Source organism: Bufo gargarizans, chromosome 4, assembly GCF_014858855.1.
Source record: "Bufo gargarizans isolate SCDJY-AF-19 chromosome 4, ASM1485885v1, whole genome shotgun sequence".
Taxonomy (NCBI): domain Eukaryota; kingdom Metazoa; phylum Chordata; class Amphibia; order Anura; family Bufonidae; genus Bufo; species Bufo gargarizans.
In genome coordinates, this window is record NC_058083.1 from 36,682,376 (window position 1) to 36,703,787 (window position 21,412).

Genomic DNA, 21,412 nt, shown 5'->3' on the forward strand with positions numbered 1-21,412 from the left:
CTATATGTATATGCACTTTGTTTGTAGCATCCAGTATATTTTGTATATATATTTTTTTTTTCTTTTTGGCACTTTTCTATCCTTGCCTCAAACCCGGGGGTATCTAGACGATAAAACCCTTAGGGACAACATAAGGTCATTAATAGCCTAGGAACGTGGACAGGGGGTCTCCACCATCAGGGGGTCCTCCCTGGGCTGAGGCTTTATGATAGGGGTAAGTATAGAGACAATGTATCCCTCCCCCCCTTCCCCAGCAGTACTATCAATTACCTGGATGCAGTTTATTAATAAAGCACTTAATGTTAATTTTTTATTTTATTTTTTGTCTTGGTATCGGAGGTCCGTTTTGGGATCTTTTTAATGTATATCAATAAAACTGTGATTTTAGGGGTTTCTTTGCTGGAACTTTGTTCACATATTACTTCCCCTTTAACAATTCTCCAGTTAATATTCATTCCAAGTATTTTTGGACATTCCGTACTCTCAGTGTAACAAAGGTGGAGACCAAGGGTTAGACACAGCACTTGGTAACACTCCTCAGCTGCCAGACTTCTGTATTGGCATGAACACTGGTCACTACAATGGATTTCGGGTTCTCTGTAGCTTCTTATTTTGTGCTGTTTTTGACTCTTCTCTTTATCCTGAATCTGATAAAAGGTTGGAATAAAAACCATGTCAAGAATTTTCCTCCTGGACCCAGATGTTTGCCGCTGATTGGGAATTTGCACCTCATAGATTTAAAGAAACCTCATCTCAGTTATCTAAAGGTAAGGAGATTTCAGTCATGACAAATCTATAAAATACATTTATTATTTAGAAATCCCAAGACCATCATTCTCTACATAGATATGACTAAAAGCACGGTCACATGTGATAGATAACATTGCCTATTTTCTGCCACAGAATTGCAGGTGAAAAAGGCACAGTGTATGCCTGCAAAATTAATGAGATTTTACAAAACTTTTTGGGAATTTGCCATGGATTCACTGAGGAATTTAATGTGGAATAAAGCAAAATCTGCAGTGAAAAATATTCAGCAAAAAATTATTCCCATGTGGCTGTGGCAATATAAGGAATTTACTGGGGAATAAAGCAAAATCTGCAGTGAAAATTTTTCTGCGAATAATTCTTCACACGTGGTTGTGATAATATAAGGCTATGTACACATGACACACAAAGAAATAAATGCAATCAGCTGACTGTTTTTGTTAGTCCTCGGTGGACGGATCCTTAGGAGAAGCAAATCCACTGAAAAAACAAAGTAGTGGGTCCATCACTTGGGTTTTGAATAAAACCATGAAATAAATATTTAGGATTTTTTATATATATTTTTTTTAAATAAAAAAATAATGGTTTTATTCAAGACTTCTGCTGCTGGACCCACTACTTTGGTGTGTACACATGGCACCAGGAAAATTCCATCTCATACTCCAGCCTTGAATTTCTACTATGCAATTGTCTTTGTATATGACTGTTTCTCATATGGATTCAGCCTTATTCCGTTTCAAGAATTGGCGTGTTCATTCATTTTTTGTGCAATGTGATTTTCAAATCCATGCATAGAAAATTCTGCCATTTATGAACTATAGCAAACAATCCCATTAAAATATAATGGGAGGTGGGATATACCCGGTTTTCATGCTGATTTATTTTTTGTTGAACACGTGGCAAAATTCAGGTGTAAACTCTGGTGATTAGATAAACTCATAATAGTTTCCATTATAATTATTTAAGATTTTCCAAAATTTGGGTGCACCATCCATGAGGTAAGGGGAAGACCTCATCTCACACAGTGCCCTTAGTGACAGCAAGGGACAAAGGTTAGCAAATAGTGCCAGCAACCCTAAGTTCAAAAGACTGAGGTTGGCACAGCTCTTTCTCTCTGCCATGGCAGAAGAAGGGGTGTAATGGGAGAAGACCATCTAAGACCAATAACGACACATCTAATCTCTGTATTAATATTTGTGGAAGATCAGCAGCAGGTGATAGAATGCAATAATAAAATTCTGTTGCGGTGCGGGGCCCTCCCAGGAGCTTGCCAAGCACAGTGCCGTACATCGCATAGCGGCTGTGCTTGGTGTTGGACTTGAATGGGGCTGAGCTGCAACTGGGTCATGTGACCGATGTACAATAACGACACATGGCCTAGTAAGAGGCTATGGTGCTAATGGAGCGCCTGGCCACTTCTAGCAGCTGATTGCGGGGATCCTGAGCAGAGATGAGCGAATCGAAGCTGACGAAGTGTAATTCAATCCAAATTTCTGGAAAATTTCCTCAAGCTTTGTGGTAACGAATCACATTTTTTTCCAAAATGGCTGCTGCACGTGTTACAAAGTAATAGTAAGAAGCCCGGGTACAAAAGAGCACCCACAATGCCATGCAGACAGCCAATCAGCAGATAGCTAGCCCCTGTGATGTCACAGCCCTATACAAAGCCTCCTCATGCTCGGTCTCCACCATTTTACAGTGAACTTAGTGCAGGGAAAGACGTTACAGGTAGGGATGAGCGAACCCGAACTGTATAGTTCGGGTTCGTACCGAATTTTGGGGTGTCCGTGACACGGACCCGAATCCGAACATTTTCGTAAAAGTCCGGGTTCGGGTTCGGTGTTCGTCGCTTTCTTGGCACTTTTTGAAAGGCTGCAAAGCAGCCAATCAACAAGCGTCATACTACTTGCCCCAAGAGGCCGTCACAGCCATGCCTACTATTGGCATGGCTGTGATTGGCCAGTGCAGCATGTGACCCAGCCTCTATTTAAGCTGGAGTCACGTAGCGCCGCACGTCACTCTGCTCTGATCAGTGTAGGGAGAGGTTGCAGCTGCGACTGTTAGGGCGAGATTAGGCAGTGATTAACTCCTCCAAAAGACTTAAGTCAGTGATCAATCTACAGCTGTGGATCATTGAACTGCTGCTATTCAATTCCTCACTGTTTTTAGGCTGCCCAGATAGTTTTTTAGTCACTTTTTTTCTGGGGTGATCGGCGGCCATTTTGTGTCTTGTGGTGCGCCAGCACAAGCTGCCACCAAGTTCATTTAACCATCAATAGTGTGGTTATTTTTTGGCTATATCCTACATCAGGGGCAAGCTGTCACCAAGTCCATTTAACCATCAATAGTGTGGTTATTTTATGGCTATATCTTACATCAGGGGCAAGCTGTCACCAAGTCCATTTAACCATCAATAGTGTGGTTATTTTTTGGCTATATCCTACATCAGGGGCAAGCTGTCACCAAGTCCATTTAACAATCAATAGTGTGGTTATTTTTTGGCTATATCCTACATAAGGGGCTTGGCTGTGCTTGCTATTTTATTGAGGGGTGAAATACAATTGCCAAAATAGCAGTACCCTAAATCTGGTGTTTCAGCTGTGGCCAGCCAAATGTAATACTGTCTGCTGTCTGGCAAAGGATATATTTTTGTTCTGGGATGAAATACAATTCCCAACTTAGCAATTTCCTAAATTAATGGTTTCTGCTGTATCAGGCCTACTTTAAATCTATTCATTAAAAGGGTATATTTGATTCAAGGTGCTGATAGGGTCATTCTCAAAAACTTCACACACACGCTACTGTGCAATTCCAAGTCTAATTCTGTCTGTAAACGTATACCTGTCACCCAGTGCCTAAATAATAGGCCTCAAATTTATATTCAGCTAAATCTGTGGTTATTGCTGAGGCTGGTCAATTTATTTTAGGTCCGTCAAAGCACAGTTTTTGTTCTGGGTTGAAATACAATTCCCAATTTAGCAATTCTCTAAATTAGTGGTTTCTGCTGTATCAGGCCTACTTTAAATCTATCCCTAAAAGGGTATATTAGATTCAAGGTGCTGATAGGGTCATTCTCAATAACTTCACACACACGCTACTGTGCATTTCCAAGTCTAATTCTGTCTGTAAACGTATACCTGTCACCCAGCGCCTAAATAATAGGCCTCAAATTTATATTCAGCTAAATCTGTCATTACTGCTGTGCCTTTATTAGTGTAATACGGTACCTAAATAGATAGCCAGATAGTGTTAGGTGTCTGTAAAAAAAGGCCTGAATTTGAATTCAATACATTGGGCCAAATAATATTTTTCTTATTGTGTTGAACGGTAACAATGAGGAAAACATCTAGTAAGGGACGCGGACGCGGACATGGTCGTGGTGGTGTTAGTGGACCCTCTGGTGCTGGGAGAGGACGTGGCCGTTCTGCCACAGCCACACATCCTAGTGTACCAACTACCTCAGGTCCCAGTAGCCGCCATAATTTACAGCGATATTTGGTGGGGCCCAATGCCGTTCTAAGGATGGTAAGGCCTGAGCAGGTACAGGCATTAGTCAATTGGGTGGCCGACAGTGGATCCAGCATGTTCACATTATCTCCCACCCAGTCTTCTGCAGAAAGCGCACAGATGGCGCCTGAAAACCAAGCCCATCAGTCTGTCACATCACCCCCATGCATACCAGGGAAACTGTCTGAGCCTCAAGTTATGCAGCAGTCTCTTATGCTGTTTGAAGACTCTGCTGGCAGGGTTTCCCAAGGGCATCCACCTAGCCCTTCCCCAGCGGTGGAAGACATAGAATGCACTGACGCACAACCACTTATGTTTCCTGATGATGAGGACATGGGAATACCACCTTAGCACGTCTCTGATGTTGACAAAACACAGGTGCCAACTGCTGCGTCTTTCTGCAGTGTGCAGACTGAACAGGAGGTCAGGGATCAAGACTGGGTGGAAGACGATGCAGGGGACGATGAGGTCCTAGACCCCACATGGAATGAAGGTCGTGCCACTGACTTTCACAGTTCGGAGGAAGAGGCAGTGGTGAGACCGAGCCAACAGCGTAGCAAAAGAGGGAGCAGTGGGCAAAAGCAGAACACCCGCCGCCAAGAGACTCCGCCTGCTACTGACCGCCGCCATCTGGGACCGAGCACCCAAAAGGCAGCTTCAAGGAGATCCCTGGCATGGCACTTCTTCAAACAATGTGCTGACGACAAGACCCGAGTGGTTTGCACGCTGTGCCATCAGAGCCTGAAGCGAGGCATTAACGTTCTGAACCTAAGCACAACCTGCATGACCAGGCACCTGCATGCAAAGCATGAACTGCAGTGGAGTAAACACCTTAAAAACAAGGAAGTCACTCAGGCTCCCCCTGCTACCTCTTCTGCTGCTGCCGCCTCGGCCTCTTCTGCTGCTGCCGCCTCGGCCTCTTCTGCTGCTGCCGCCTCGGCCTCTTCTGCTGCTGCTGCCTCGGCCTCTTCCTCCGCCTCTGGAGGAACGTTGGCACCTGCCGCCCAGCAAACAGGGGATGTACCACCAACACCACCACCTCCGACACCAAGCATCTCAACCATGTCACACGGCAGCGTTCAGCTCTCCATCTCACAAACATTTTAGAGAAAGCGTAAATTCCCATCTAGCCACCCTTGATCCCTGGCCCTGAATGCCAGCATTTCTAAACTACTGGCCTATGAAATGCTGTCATTTAGGCTGGTGGACACAGACAGCTTCAAACAGCTCATGTCGCTTGCTGTCCCACAGTATGTTGTTTCCAGCCGGCACTACTTCTCCAAGAGAGCTGTGCCTTCCCTGCACAACCAAGTATCCGATAAAATCAAGTGTGCACTGCGCAACTCCATCTGTAGCAAGGTCCACCTAACCAGAGATACGTGGACCAGTAAGCACGGCCAGGGACACTATATCTCCCTAACTGCACACTGGGTAAATGTAGTGGCAGCTGGCCCCCAGGCAGAGAGCTGTTTGGCGCACGTCCTTCTGCCGCCAAGGATCGCAGGGCAACATTCTTTGCCTCCTGTTGCCACCTCCTCCTACTCAGCTTCCTCCTCCTCTTCTTCCACCTGCTCATCCAGTCAGCCACACACCTTCACCACCAACTTCAGCACAGCCCGGGGTAAACGTCAGCAGGCCATTCTGAAACTCATATGTTTGGGGGACAGGCCCCACACCGCACAGGAGTTGTGGTGGGGTATAGAACAACAGACCGACGAGTGGTTGCTGCCGGTGAGCCTCAAGCCCGGCCTGGTGGTGTGCGATAATGGGCGAAATCTCGTTGCAGCTCTGGGACTAGCCGGTTTGACGCAAATCCCTTGCCTGGTGCATGTGCTGAAGTTGGTGGTGCAGAAGTTCATTCACAACTACCCCGACATGTCAGAGCTGCTGCATAAAGTGCGGGCCGTCTGTTCGCGCTTCCGGCGTTCACATCCTGCCGCTGCTCGCCTGTCTGCGCTACAGCGTAACTTCGGCCTTCCCGCTTACCGCCTCATATGCGACGTACCCACCAGGTGGAACTCCACCTTGCACATGCAGGACAGACTGTGCGAGCAGCAGCAGGCCATAGTGGAGTTTCAGCTGCAGCACGCACAGGTCAGTCGCACTGCGGAACAGCACCACTTCACCACCAATGACTGGGCCTCCATGCGAGACCTGTGTGCCCTGTTGCGCTGTTTCGAGTACTCCACCAACATGGACAGTGGCGATGACGCCATTATCAGCGTTACAATACCACTTCTATGTCTCCTTGAGAAAACACTTAGGGCGATGATGGAAGAGGAGGTGGCCCAGGAGTAGGAGGAAGAGGGGTCATTTTTAGTACTTTCAGGCCAGTCTCTTAGAAGTGACTCAGAGGGAGGTTTTTTGCAACAGCAGAGGACGAGGATGAGGAGGAGGATGAGGATGAATCATGGTCACAGCGGGGTGGCAGCCAACGCAGCTCGGGCCCATCACTGGTGCGTGGCTGGTGGGAAACGCAGGACAATGACGATACGCCTCCCAAAGAGGACAGCTTGTCCTTACCTCTGGGCAGCTTGGCACACATGAGCGACTACATGCTGCAGTGCCTGCGTAATGACAGCAGAGTTGCCCACATTTTAAAGTGTGCGGACTACTGGGTTGCCACCCTGCTGGATCCACGGTACAAAGACAATGTGCCCACCTTACTTCCTGCACTGGAGCGTGATAGGAATATGCGCGAGTACAAGCGCACGTTGGTAGACACGCTACTGAGAGCATTCCCAAATGTCACAGGGGAACAAGTGGTAGCCCAAGGCGAAGGCAGAGGAGGAGCAAGAGGTCGCCAACGCAGCTGTGTCACGGCCAGCTCCTCTGAGGGCAGGGTTAGCATGGCAGATATGTGGAAAAGTTTTGTCAACACGCCACAGCTAAGTGCACCACCACCTGATACGGAACGTGTTAGCAGGAGGCAACATTTCACTAACATGGTGGAACAGTACGTGTGCACACCCCTCCACGTACTGACTGATGGTTCGGCCCCTTTCAACTTCTGGGTCTCTAAATTGTCTACGTGGCCAGAGCTAGCCTTTTATGCCTTGGAGGTGCTGGCCTGCCCGGCAGCCAGCGTTTTGTCTGAACGTGTATTCAGCACGGCAGGGGGTGTCATTACAGACAAACGCAGCCGCCTGTCTACAGCCAATGTGGACAAGCTGACGTTCATAAAAATGAACCAGGCATGGATCCCACAGGACCTGTCTATCCCTTGTGAAGATTAGACATTAACTGCCTCCCCTTAACCATATATTATTGTACTCCAGGGCACTTCCTCATTCAATCCTATTTTTATTTTCATTTTACCATTATATTGCGGGGCAACCCAAAGTTGAATGAACCTCTCCTCTGTCTGGGTGCCGGGGCCTAAAAATATCTGACAGTGGCCTGTTCCAGTGTTGGGTGACGTGAAGCATGATTCTCTGCTATGACATGAAGACTGATTCTCTGCTGACATGAAGCCTGAATCTCTGTTATGGGACCTCTCTCCTCTGCCTGGGTGCCAGGGCCTAAATATCTGACAATGGACTGTTACAGTGGTGGGTGACGTGAAGCATGATTCTCTGCTATGACATGAAGACTGATTCTCTGCTGACATGAAGCCTGAATCTCTGTTATGGGACAACTCTCCTCTGCCTGGGTGCCAGGGCCTAAATATCTGACAATGGACTGTTACAGTGGTGGGTGACGTGAAGCATGATTCTCTGCTATGACATGAAGACTGATTCTCTGCTGACATGAAGCCAGATTCTCTGTTATGGGACCTCTCTCCTCTGCCTGGGTGCCGGGGCCTAAATATCTGACAATGGACTGTGACAGTGGGGTGTGTTGCGAAGCCTGATTCTCTGCTATGACATGAAGACTGATTCTCTGCTAACATGAAGCCAGATTCTCTGTTATGGGACCTCTCTCCTCTGCCTGGGTGCCTGGGCCTAAATATCTGACAATGGACTGTTCCAGTGTTGGGTGACGTGAAGCATGATTCTCTGCTATAACATGAAGACTGATTCTCTGCTGACATGAAGCCTGAATCTCTGTTATGGGACCTCTCTCCTCTGCCTGGGTGCCAGGGCCTTAATATCAGACAATGGACTGTTACAGTGGTGGGTGACGTGAAGCCTTATTCTCTGCTATGACATGAAGACTGATTCTCTGCTGACATGAAGCCAGATTCTCTGTTATGGGACCTCTCTCCTCTGCCTGGGTGCCGGGGCCTAAATATCTGACAATGGACTGTTACAGTGGTGGGTGACGTGAAGCCTGATTCTCTGCTATGACATGAAGACTGATTCTCTGCTGACATAAAGCCAGATTCTCTGTTATGGGACCTCTCTCCTCTGCCTGGGTGCCAGGGCCTAAATATCTGACAATGGACTGTTACAGTGGTGGGTGATGCGAAGCATGATTCTCTGCTATGACATGAAGACTGATTCTCTGCTGACATGAAGCCTGAATCTCTGTTATGGTACCTCTCTCCTCTGCCTGGGTGCCAGGGCCTAAATATCTGACAATGGACTGTTACAGTGTTGGGTGACGTGAAGCCTGATTCTCTGCTATGACATGAAGACTGATTCTCTGCTGACATGAAGCCAGATTCTCTGTTATGGGACCTCTCTCCTCTGCCTGGTTGCCAGGGCCTAAATATCTGACAATGGACTGTTACAGTGGTGGGTGATGCGAAGCATGATTCTCTGCTATGACATGAAGACTGATTCTCTGCTGACATGAAGCCTGAATCTCTGTTATTGGACCTCTCTCCTCTGCCTGGGTGCCAGGGCCTAAATATCTGACAATGGACTGTTACAGTGGTGGGTGATGCGAAGTATGTTTCTGTGCTATGACATGAAGACTGATTCTCTGCTGACATGAAGCCAGATTCTCTGCTATGGGACCTCTCTCCAATTTATATTGGTTAATTTTTATTTATTTTATTTTTAGTTTTATTCATTTCCCTATCCACATTTGTTTGCAAGGGATTTAACTACATTTTGCTGCCTTTTGCAGCCCTCTAGCCCTTTCCTGGGCTGTTTTACAGCCTTTTTAGTGCCGAAAAGTTCGGGTCCCCATTGACTTCAATGGGGTGTGGGTTTGGGACGAAGTTCGGGTCGGGTTCGGATCCCGAACTCGGACATTTCTGGGAAGTTCGGCCGAACTTCTCGAACCCGAACATCCAGGTGTTCGCTCAACTCTAGTTACAGGCACTAGGGATAGTGTTTAGGAAAGGCTTTATTCAGAAAAAGAACGATTGAGCAGTTCAGGCAAAGCTTATTCATATTGTAGTATAGAATAGGGAGGCATTATCCACAGTGTAGGGAGAGAGCAGGGACTAATAGGAGAGTGTAAAGCCTGGGTAATAGGAGCTATTCTACTACACCTTGTTGCATGTATTGGGGTTACTAAAAGCGATCCTTTACTACAGATTTTAGGTTGTTTGAAACAGTAATTGCAGTAATCTGTTATTGGGTAGAAAGTGCTGTCTGATACAACCAGTTTTGGTAATATATAAAGGTATGTCCATTCATCTTTGCTTTTGGGGTGAATTTGCGGCCTGATAAAAACAGTTTTGGGGTGTGTTTATTTCACATATAAAAGCAAGTCCATTCATCCTTGCTTTGGGGTAAATTTGCAGTCTGATACAACCAGTTTTGGAGTGTGGTTATAATAAATATACAAAAGTACAAGCCAAGGTTGAGAGTACCAAGCCATCATTATTTTTCCAACAACTTGGCCAGGTGACAGCACTGCCGCCTCCACGGTCTCAATATGTGGGTCCTGCTCCAATGTCCTCCGCTGACTTCTCATCCTCCACCTTGTCCTCAACCTCCACTGCTAGAACAATTTGGAGTGCTCCTTCAGCATACCACATGTGCAGGGCACAGCAGTGTCACACTGTTCTGCACCTAGTTTGTCTTGGGCGAAAGGAGTCACACAGGTGAGGAACTGCTCTGTGTCCTGTATCAAGAAATCAAATCTTGGCTGTCTCCTCGCCAACTTAAGATCGGAACCATGGTTACCAACAACGTGAAAAACATGGTGTGAAAGAGGGCTGAGCCATGCGCCCTGTATGGTGCACGTGGATAATCGGGTTGTAAAGTGGTTCCTGAAGTCTTCCACCCAACTGCAAGACATTCTGAAAATGGCCAGGAAATTGTGCATGCACTTCAGCCACTCTTACACTGCAAAGCACACCCTTCTTGAACTGCAAAGGCAGAATGTCGTTCCCCAACATTGACTGGTATGCAACATTTCCACCCGTTGGAACTCCACCTTCCACATGTTGGACTGACTTAATGGGTCAAGGGAAACCATAAACGATTTCTTGATAATGCAGGCAAACAGGAGCACCCCCCTGTGTAACTTTGACATAAGCCAGTGGCAGCTCATGCGTGACACCTGCTGTTTGCTAAGGCCCTTAGAGGAGGCCACTTTATTTGTCATTTGCAAGGACTACGTGATGAACAACACCATTCCACTGCTTCATGTCCTGGAACAGATGCTGCTAAATCTGTCTGGCCAGAGGACAGGAGACATGGCACCCACATCTCATGGCCATCTGAGCCCTGTGGGGGCTGAACTGGAGGAGGAGGAGGACATTCACGCACAAGCAATGTATACAAAAATGGGTGTTTTTTCTGCAAAAGTGACAGGAGGTAGAGGGCAATGAGGAAGACCAGGCAGATGACCCCCGACACATCGTGGCAGTATGCAGTGGAGATGGAGGCAGGGAGTCCCTCTGACTCCCTTGCGCAAATGGCACGATTTGAGCATAGTTACCCCAAGGCAAACTCGTCTTTCAAACCAAAATGTGGAGAGACTGACCTTTGTGAAGGTGAATCAGGCATGAATCAGCCAGGATTTCCAAATGCCAGTGCCTGATGCATCAGACTAGATCATTCTGGTAGCCACACCCAAACTTTGTCAAAAGAGACCCGTTTCTTCTGGTCACCTGCTTCAGCCACTATTCGAATGTTGCTGCCCGCCTGATGCTACACACCTGCTGCCATTTGCTCTTACTGCCACGCACCATCTTGTGCTGTTACTGCCACTGCTTTTGCCCCCCACCTCACCACTCTGTGACTGGGCAACTTTGTTGACTCCTCATGCTGTTGCCACCTCACCACTCTGTGACTGGGACACTGTGTTGACTCCTCATGCTGTTGCCACCTTCACCACTCTGTGACTGGGCCACTGTGTTGACTCCTCATGCTGTTACCACCCTCACCAGTCTGTCACTGGGCCCACTGTGTTGACTCCTCATACTGTTGCCACCTGACCACTCTGTCACTGGGCCACTGTGTTGCCTCCTCATGCTGTTGCCACCTCACCACTCTGTTGCTGGGCCACTGTGTTGGCTCCTTATGCTGTTACAACCCTCACCACTCTGTCACTGGGCCACTGTGTTGGCTCCTCATGCTGTTGCCACCTCAGATGTAGCATTGGAGTCTATGACAAAATGTACTAGTTTCCTATGGAGCCCCTGTCATTCTCTATGACACGGGCTGCTCCATATAAGAATACAATCACCATATGGGGAAGCTTGAAGCACATGCTTCCAGTATTTCATGCTCTCAGATGCTGACATTTGAAGTGTTAAATGTCCGCGATCAGCATTATTGCCGGTCGCAGACATGATGAAACAGCAGGCACCCCGGTGGCTATAGGGCCCGCTCCGCTCATGAGCGGGTTCCAATCTTTAAAGACCCGGACAGCACCGTACTAGTAAAGTGCTGGTCGGGAAGGGGTTAAGCAAGTCGCACTTTAGCGCATCGATCGCCACTGCAGGGTTATTAAAACCACGTCTAAATCACAATTTTTATTAAATGACCCCTTTGGAACCCTTCTGTAAGGCTACTTTCACACTTGCGTTCGGAGCGGATCCGTCTGGTGTCTGCACAGACGGATCCGCTCCTATAATGCAAACAATGGGATCTGTTCAGAACGGATCCGTCTGCATTATCTGTCAGAAAAAATTCTAAGTCTGAAAGTTAGTCAGATGGATCCATCCAGACTTTGCATTGAAAGTCAATGGGGGACGGATCCGTTTGAAATTGCACCATATTGTGTCAACTTCAAACGGATCCGTTCCCATTGACTTACATTGTAAGTCTGGACGGATCCATTTGGCTCCGAACGCCCAGACGGACACCCGAACGCTGCAAGCTGCGTTCGGGTGTCCGCCTGCTGAGCAGAACGGAGGTCAAACGGTGCCAGACTGAGGCATTCTGAGCGGATCCGCATCCACTCAGAATGCATTGGGGCCGTACGGATCCGTTCGGGGCTGCTTGTGAGAGCCTTCAAACGGAACTTACAAGCGGTACCCCGAACGCAAGTGTGAAAGTAGCCTAAACCTGACATTTTTGGACCAAAATATACACAGTCACACAAAGTATAAAACAGCTTACAAATTTGTTTTTTGGAACATAAATACAGGAGGCGTAATACAAGGTCCTTCCCTTTCCACAAACACTATGAAGTCACTGTTACTGACAGTTGACTTTGCAAATAATGCAGTATCCTCACCACTAACAGATTTGGGCCTAATGCCTAATGTCTTTTAGGTGTTAAAATATGCAGATTCAGAAAGCAATTTCTCTAGTGTAAAACTCAAGTTGTCAACCTACTGTGCAATTATTTTGCCGCAACACTTGAAGTGCTTGGAGATGCACCAACAGAGATTTCAGCTCGTTTTTCACGTTATCAATCAGATAACCCTGTGCTACCCTGTGTATAGTAAGACTCACAATATGATATTTCCCTAAACTTCAGCAAAGAAAAATTAAATTTAAAATGTGTGTAGATGCAACTACATGGATTTTGGCCTAGTATTTCAGTTATAGTATTTCAGCTCTACCCTGCGTAATGTACGGTAAGACATGTACAGATGTAGCAAAGCTAAAATTGACTCTGATAACACATGGCACAGTGCTATCTTGATTATCTTGTGACAAAATCCATTTAAAAGTAAATTATCTTTTTCTTCCCATTCTTTACTTAAAGGATAACTGTCACACTTAGACCCTAATTTTTATATATGTAGTTACTAATAACATGATATTCCAGAATCAGTTACTATTAGACTGACTTACTCCATATTTTATAAGATTCAGCCCTTAGCAACCAGTCTGCATAAAACTGCAATTTCACTATTCAGTTAAGATGGCAGCCACTGTCCTCCCCCTGAGGCTAATCCCACCTGCCCTCACTAGCCAGTAACAATAGCCCCCAAAAGTGTCAGTAACCAGAGCCCCCCCCTAAATGGTTAATCTCCTGCAGCACAAAGGGGTCCTCTTACCACATGTTGCTTTCATTTATACACTGAGCATACGTCAGATCTCCCTTCCCTGGTCTGCGCTGGTTCAACTCTGCATTCTCCAGCTCTGCTGAGTGAGGGAGCGTCTGCCAAGCGCAGGGACAGGGAGAAATGCACACAGCCCAGGCACTGTTATCAGCTGCTGGGGAGGACCTGGCTTTAATCATTTACTTGCAGTCCCTGGCTGTCTGTAATCTGACCTTGCACACTGGTGCTTCTGCATCCTCCGTCCTTCAACACATAGACGGATCATGCCTAGCAACCTGATTTTAAGAACAGGTAAAAATTGGCAGTACAGGGAACAAAACTGTGGAATTAAGGGGTAATTGAATACACAGTGAAAAGTTGAAATAGGGCCACCAAGGAGATATTAATCACCACAATCCAATACTCCAAAAAAAATAAAAAATAAATGACAGTTATACTTTAACGGATTAACCATCAAGTTTAGCTTGGCTGCATGTGTATATGCTATTTTCCCAAACTTCCACAAAAAAAATTAAAAAACTGTGTGGAGATGCACCAACCAAGATTTCGGCCTAGTATTTCACATTCTCACTAATATAATTGTGTGCTAAAGCCATGGTCACTGTTATTTAGTCAGTTATTTCCATCAGTTATGGTGAGCCAAAACCAGGTGCTTGTGAAAAGCACAGAACAGGTTCAAATCTTTCCGTTATACCTAATCTCTGAGTAGGCTTCACTATAATAGGTCTTTGCTCACAGTAAGGCCCCTTTCACACGGGTGAGTTTTCCGTGCGGGTGCAATGCGTGAGGTGAACGCTTTGCACCCGCACTGAATCCGGACCCATTCATTTCTATGGAGCTGTGCACATGAGCTGTGATTTTCACGCATCACTTGTGCGTTGCGTGAAAATCGCAGCATGCTCTATATTGTGAGTTTTTCACGCAACACAGGCCCAATAGAAGTGAATGGGGCTGTGTGAAAATCGCAAGCATCCGCAAGCAAGTGCGGATGCGGTGTGATTTTGACGCATGATTTCTAGGTGACGAATGGGATGGGGACCCGATCATTATTATTTTCCCTTATAACATGGGTATAAGGGAAAATAATAGCATTATTAATACAGAATGCTAAGTAAATTAGAGATGGAGGGGTTAAAACAATTTTTTTTTTTTAAACTCACCGCATCCAGTTGTTCACGCTGCCCGGCTCGTCTTCTTTCTTCTTCTTTGATGACCTGGGAGGAAAAGGACCTTTGGCGACGTCACTGAGCTCATCACATGGTCCATGCGTGAAAATCACACCGCATCCGCACTTGCTTGCGATTTTCACACAGCCCCATTCACTTCTATTGGGCCTGTGTTGCGTGAAAAACTCACAATATAGAGCATGCTGCGATTTTCACGCAACGCACAAGTGATGCGTGAAAATCACAGCTCATGTGCACAGTTCCATAGAAATGAATGGGTCCGGATTCAGTGCGGGTGCAATACGTTCACCTCACGCATTGCACCCGCATGGAAAACTCACCCGTGTGAAAGGGGCCTTACTGTGAGCAAAGACCTATAGTGAAGCCTACTTAGAGATTAGGTATAACGGAAAGATTTGAACCTGTTCTGTGCTTTTCACAAGCAGCGTGAACAACTGGATGCGGTGAGTTAAATTTTTTTTATTTTTTTTAACCCCTCCATCTCTAATTTACTTAGCATTCTGTATTAATAATGCTTATAATTATTTTCCCTTATACCCATGGTGATGGACCATGTGATGAGCGCAGTGACGTCAAAAAAGGTCCTTTTCCTCCCAGGTCTTTAAAGAAGAAGAAAGAAGACAAGCCAGGCAGTGCGAACAAGTGGATGAGGTGAGTTTTATTCTAATTTTTTTTTAACCCCTCCATCCCTAATTTACTTAACAATCTGTATTAAGAATGCTATTATTTTCCCTTATAACCATGCTATAAGGGAAAATAATGAAATCTACACAACACCGATCTCAAACCCAAACCCGAACTTCTGTGAAGAAGTCCGGGTTCAGTTCTGGGTACCAGACATGCAGATTTTTCTCATGCACGTGCAAAATGCATTAAAACGCTTTGCACTCGCGCTGAAAAATTGCGCATTTTCCCACAACGCACCAGCATCTTTTTTCCGGCCCTCACACGAGACGCCCATGTGAAAGAGGCCAAATGGTTCATGCATGCGTCCGGGCCCGTATTGTGGTCCGCAAACAGCAATCCAGAAGGAGAAGTGCAGAACCAGAGGCACGGAACCCCACAGAATCACTACAGAATGTGTCCATGGGGTTTCTCTCCATGTCTTCGCACGACAATAAGAACATGTTCTATTTTATTGCGGAGCGGACGGATAACAGACCCATTCAAGTTGACCGCACGGATGGTGCAAATTGAGGTACCCAATTTATGGAATGGCTGGCACGCGGCACACATGAACGTTTCATCACTCAGCCTAGGAAATACATAGAGAAGGTCATGGTTCTCACAGGAGCACCGCTGCCTTTCAAATGGCTGATCGGCTGGGGTCCTGGGTATTGGACCCACACCAATCAGGTACTGATGACCTATCCAGAGAAAAAGTCATCAGTAACGTTGAGCGGACACCTTCGGGTTCGACGGGTTCTGACGAAATTCACAAAAAAGTTTGAGTTCGTGACCCGAACTTGACCCCTAACCCAAACCCCATTGAAGTCTATGGGGACCCGAACTTTTGAGCACTAAAATGCCTCAAAAAATGCCATGGAAAGGGCTAGAGGGCTGCAAATGTCATCAAAATGTGGTTAAGAACATGGCAAGTGCTCTGCAAACAAATGTGGATAGGGAAATTACTTTAAATAGCATAAAATACGTATTTTTTAAATTACTTTAAATTACTTTAAATAGCATAAAAAAAATGGATGTGGCGGTGTAGGTGGAAGCGGTGGTGGAGGAGAAGGAGGTAGCCTACACTGGTTTTTGGTTTTAATTTTAAATTTTTAAATTAAGGTACACACCAAAATATTGGTTAATATAACCTGTGATAACCCCCTCCAGTCGTGCTAAACACACGTTCAGACAATACACTGGGGCAGGGCAGGCCAGCACCTCCAAGGCGTAAAGGGCAAGCTCAGGCCATGTGCCCAATTTGGAGACCCAGAAGTTTCAGGGGGCAGACCCATCAGTCAGTTCGTGTAGGCATGTGCACACATACTGCCCCACCATGTTGCATGTCCCCGTGATGTTCACAATCCAATTGGATATCTGCTCTATCAACTTTCAATGTTCTTTTCTGCGCCTACCATGTTGATCACAGTTAGCGGCAAATCAGGGTTCCACTCCGGAGAGGGAGCGTGAGAAAGAGAGAGCACATCCAAGTGAGATCAATGGATCAAACGTAATTGTGATTAGTGATGAGCGGCAGGGGTCATATTCGAATTCGCAATATTTCGCGAATATTTTTTAGAATATTCGGCGAATATTCGAAAATTCGAAAATTCACGATTTTTTTTTCTTGAAAAAAATCGGCAAGGTAATGATTGTGTAATATGCGAATTTTCGTAATTCGAATTTTTGGATTCGAAATTTTTATTGCGAATTTTCAACAACTATTAGACAAAGAAGATTATAGCACTATATTAGCTAAATTGCTCTATATTCGATTTTTTGAATATTCGCTATATTGCTATAACAGTTTTTTCGAATATTCGCTATATTGCTATATATTCTTGTTTTAGAATATTACAAATATTCGAAAAGACGAAGTTATAGCAATATAGCGAATATTCGAAAAAAAACGAATATAGAGCAATTTAGCTAATATAGTGCTATAATCTTTTTTTATAGTTGTAATTTTTTTCCAATCTGAACTTCAGATGAGAAAAAAATTACAACTATTAGACAAAAAAGATTGTAGCACTATATTAGCTAAATTGCTCTATATTCGTTTTTTTCGAATATTCGCTATATTGCTATAACTTCGTTTTTTCGAATATTTGTAATATTCTAAAACAAGAATATATAGCAATATAGCGAATATTCGAAAAAACGAATATAGAGCAATTTAGCTAATATAGTGCTATAATCTTCTTTGTCTAAGTTGAAAAATTCGCAATAAAAATTCGAATCCGAAAATTCGAATTACGAAAATTTGCATATTACACAATCATTACCTTGCTGATTTTTTCAAGAAAAAAAAATCGTGCATTTTCGAATATGACCCCTGCCGCTCATCACTACTCCTAAAGTCAAGTATATTGCAGCCTTCTTATTGGCCCACAAGCTAGAAGCAGGAAGGGATCATGTGAACTGATTTAAAAAAAAAAAAAAATCGGAAAAAAAAAAAAAAAAAAGGAAAAAAATCATAAAAATTCGAATATTCGAAATTGCGAATATATATAACTATATTCGAAATATTCGCGAATTTTCGAAGTACCTATATTCGCGATAAAAATTCGAAATTCGAATATTCGTGATCAACACTAATTGTGATAGAGTGGGAAAAGTTATTAAAACTGAAGAATCGATGGAAAGGAGGGGGTGCGTGGCAATTACCCATTCCCGACTTGGAGAGGTAGTGACGATAAATAAAATACAGGACTCTTAAGATGCCCTGTTAATGAAATGATTAATAAAAAAATTATAGGGAATGTAACTGGGGTATTTTGGATTTGGAAACTTTAGACAGGAGAGGCCCTGCTGCCACTTTGTTGACTAGATAACTTCTGCCTGATCGCACATCACTGTGACGTCCACAATCCATTTGGATATCTTCTCTATCAACTTTCGATGTTCTTTTCTGATCCTACCATGTTGATCACGGTTATCGGCGAATCAGAGTTCCACGCCGGAGAGGAAGCGTGAGAAAGAGAGACTACATCCAAGGGAGGTTAATTTTTTTAAATTAAATATGATTGAACGGAAAACTGGGACAAATTATTGAAGCGCAAATGTGGGACAAGTTGTTAAAGTTTAAGCAATGAAAAAAAGGAGGCGGCGCAAATCAATTGAAGAAGAATTTTTTAAATTTAATTCCCTGTCACCTATGCAGAGCAGGGGTTTGTATACGGCAAAATTGGTAAAATGTCACCTTGTAACAGACAATTTTTTTTAATTTATGTTCCTATCACCTATGCAGAGCAGGGGCTTAATCACGGCAAAAATTGTCAAATGTCACCCAAGAATGTAACAGACAAATTAGTGAAATGTCTACTAGGTAGAGCAGGGGTATATCACACCCAAAAATTGGTGAATTTCACCCGAATATTTAACAGACAAATTTGTGATTTTTTTTCCCCCTGTCTACTAGGTATAGCAGTGGTATATCACACCCAAAAATTGGTGAATTTCACCCAAAAATGTAACAGACAAATTAGTGAAATTACATAAAATAAAATACGTACAAATTAAAACAAAATTACTTAATTTAGGAGGTGGAGGTCCATATGGAATAGGAGTTTGAAGAGGCAGTGGACATAGCGGTGTAGGTGAAAGCGGCGGTGGTGGAGGACGAGGTAGCCAACACTGGTTTTTGGTTTTAATTTTTTTATATTTTTTTTATTAGGACACACTCCAAAACAGTATGAAATATTAAAAATACAAGAATGAAAAGTTGCGCTGTAGTATAACAATGGCTGGTTAAGGCCAGTATACATGTCTATTCTGCACAAGATACGGACAAGTTTTGTGGGATCCTTGCCTGGTTCATTTTAATGAACGTGAGCTATTCCACATTGGCTATGGACAGGGGGCTGAGCTTGTCTGTGATAACGCCCTCTGCTGTGCTAAACACACGTTCAGATAATAAACTAGCACCAGGGCAGGCCAGCACCTCCAAAGCGTAAAGGGCAAGCTCAGGCCATGTGCCCAATTTGGAGACCCAGAAGTTGAAGGGGGCAGACCCGTCATTCAGTACGTGTAGGCGTGTGCACACATACTGCTCCACCATGTTGCTGAAATGCTGCCTCCTGCTAAGACGTTCCATATCAGCTAGTGGTGCTGGTTGTTGTGGCGTGCTGGCAAAGCTTTTCCACATTTCGGCCATGCTAACCCTGCCTTCTGAGGTGCTGGCGGTGCCCCAGCTGCGTTGGTGACCTCTTTCTCCTCCTCTGCCTTTGCCTTGTGCTTCCACTGTGCCCCCGCTGTCAGGTGGGAATGCCACCAGCAGCGCGTCTACGATCACGCCCCAGTGAGGGAATTAAGGACGGTACATTGTCCTTGTAACGGGGATCCAGGAGCGTGGCCACCCAGTAATCAGCACAAGTTGGAATGTTGCAACTCTGCGGTCGTTGCGGAGACACTGCAGCATGTAATCGCTCATGTGTGCCAGGCTGCCCAGAGGCAACGACAAGCTGTCCTCTGTGGGAGGCGCATCATCTGTGTCCTCTGTATCCCCCCAGCCACGCACCAGTGATGGCCATGATCTAGTTTGGGTGCCACCCTGCTGTGAACACGGTTCCTCCTCCTCCATCTCCTCCTCATCATCCTCCAGAACTGTGCCCTGGCTGGACAATTGTGACCCTGGCGTTTGTGGGTGAATGACTGGCCGGAAACCCTATAAAATGATCCCTCTTCCTCCTCCTCCTGTGCAACATCCTCTTCCATAATCTCCAACAGCGTTTTTTCAACGAGGTATAGAAGTGGGATAGTAACTCTGAGAACGGCGTTATCGGCACTGGCCATGTTGGTGGAGTACTCGAAACAGTGCAACAAGGAACACAGGTTTCGCATGGAGGCCCAGTCATTGGTGGTGAAGTGGTGCTGTTCCACAAAGCGACTCAATCGTGCGTGCTGCAGCTGAAACTCCACTATCGCCTGCTGCTGCTCGCACAGTCTGGCCAGCATGTGCAAGGTGGAGTTCCACCTTGTGGGCACGTCGCATATGAGGCGGTGAGTGGGAAGGCCAAAGTTACGCTGCAGCGCTGACAAGCGAGCAGCAGCAGGGTGAGAATGCCGAAAGCGCGCACAGACGGCCCGCACTTTCTGCAGCAGCTCTGACATATCAGGGTAATTTTTAAGGAACCTCTGCACCACCAAATTCAGCACATGCGCCAGGCAAGGGATGTGCGTCAAACCGGCTAGTCCCAGAGCTGCTACGAGATTTCGCGCACTATCGCACACCACCAGGCCAGGCTTGAGGCTCACTGGCACCAACCACTTATCGGTATGTTTTTCAAAACCAGTCCATAGCTCCTGCATGGTGTGGGGTTTGTCCCCCAAACAGATACATTTTAAAACTGCCTGCTGTCGTTTACCCCTGGCTGTGCTGAAGTTGATGGTGAAGGTGTTACGCTGAACGGATGAGGAGCCGGTAGAGGATGAGGATGCGGAGTAGGAGGAGGAAGCAACAGGAGGCAAACTGAAGATGCTTGGTGACCCAGGTGGTGGTGTTGCTAGCAGATCCTCTGTTTGCGGGGTGGCAGTTGCCACTGTCACTCCAGAGGTGGATGAAGAGGCTGAGACTGCAGCAGAAGAGGAAGCAGGAGGAGCCAGAGACCTTTCTTGGTTTTTGAGGTGTCTACTCCACTGCAGCTCGTACTTTGCACTTAGATGCCTGGTCATGCAGGTTGTGCTCAGGTTGAGAACGTTTATGCCTCGCTTCAGGCTCTGATTGCACAGCGTGCAAACCACTCATGTCTTGTCGTCAGCACATTGTCTGAAGAACTGCCATGCCAGGTAACTCCTTGGAGCTGGCTTTAGTGTGCTCGGTCCCTTGCTGTGGTGGGCAGTAGCAGGCGTACTGTGTATGGGACAGCCGCTCCGCTTTTGCACTCTGGTCCCTCTTCTGCTGTTCTGGTGGCACCGCCTCTTCCTCCAAACTACACAAGTCACTTGCATGACCTTGATTCCATGTGGGGTCGAG

General features: G+C 45.7%; 1 protein-coding gene across 2 annotated transcripts in view; it reads left to right on the forward strand.

Moving 5' to 3' along the window:
- The first annotated feature begins 498 nt into the window (after positions 1–498).
- LOC122935953 (cytochrome P450 2K6-like) overlaps positions 499–21,412 on the forward strand; it is a 213,291-nt gene continuing 192,377 nt past the window's right edge. The window contains exon 1 of one of the 2 annotated variants that reach the window (XM_044291918.1): positions 499–767. In XM_044291918.1, coding sequence (XP_044147853.1) covers positions 582–767 — 186 coding nt within the window. In that variant the 5' untranslated portion in view covers positions 499–581. The remainder of the gene's footprint in view (positions 768–21,412) is intronic. The other variant, XM_044291919.1, reaches the window with a different exon arrangement.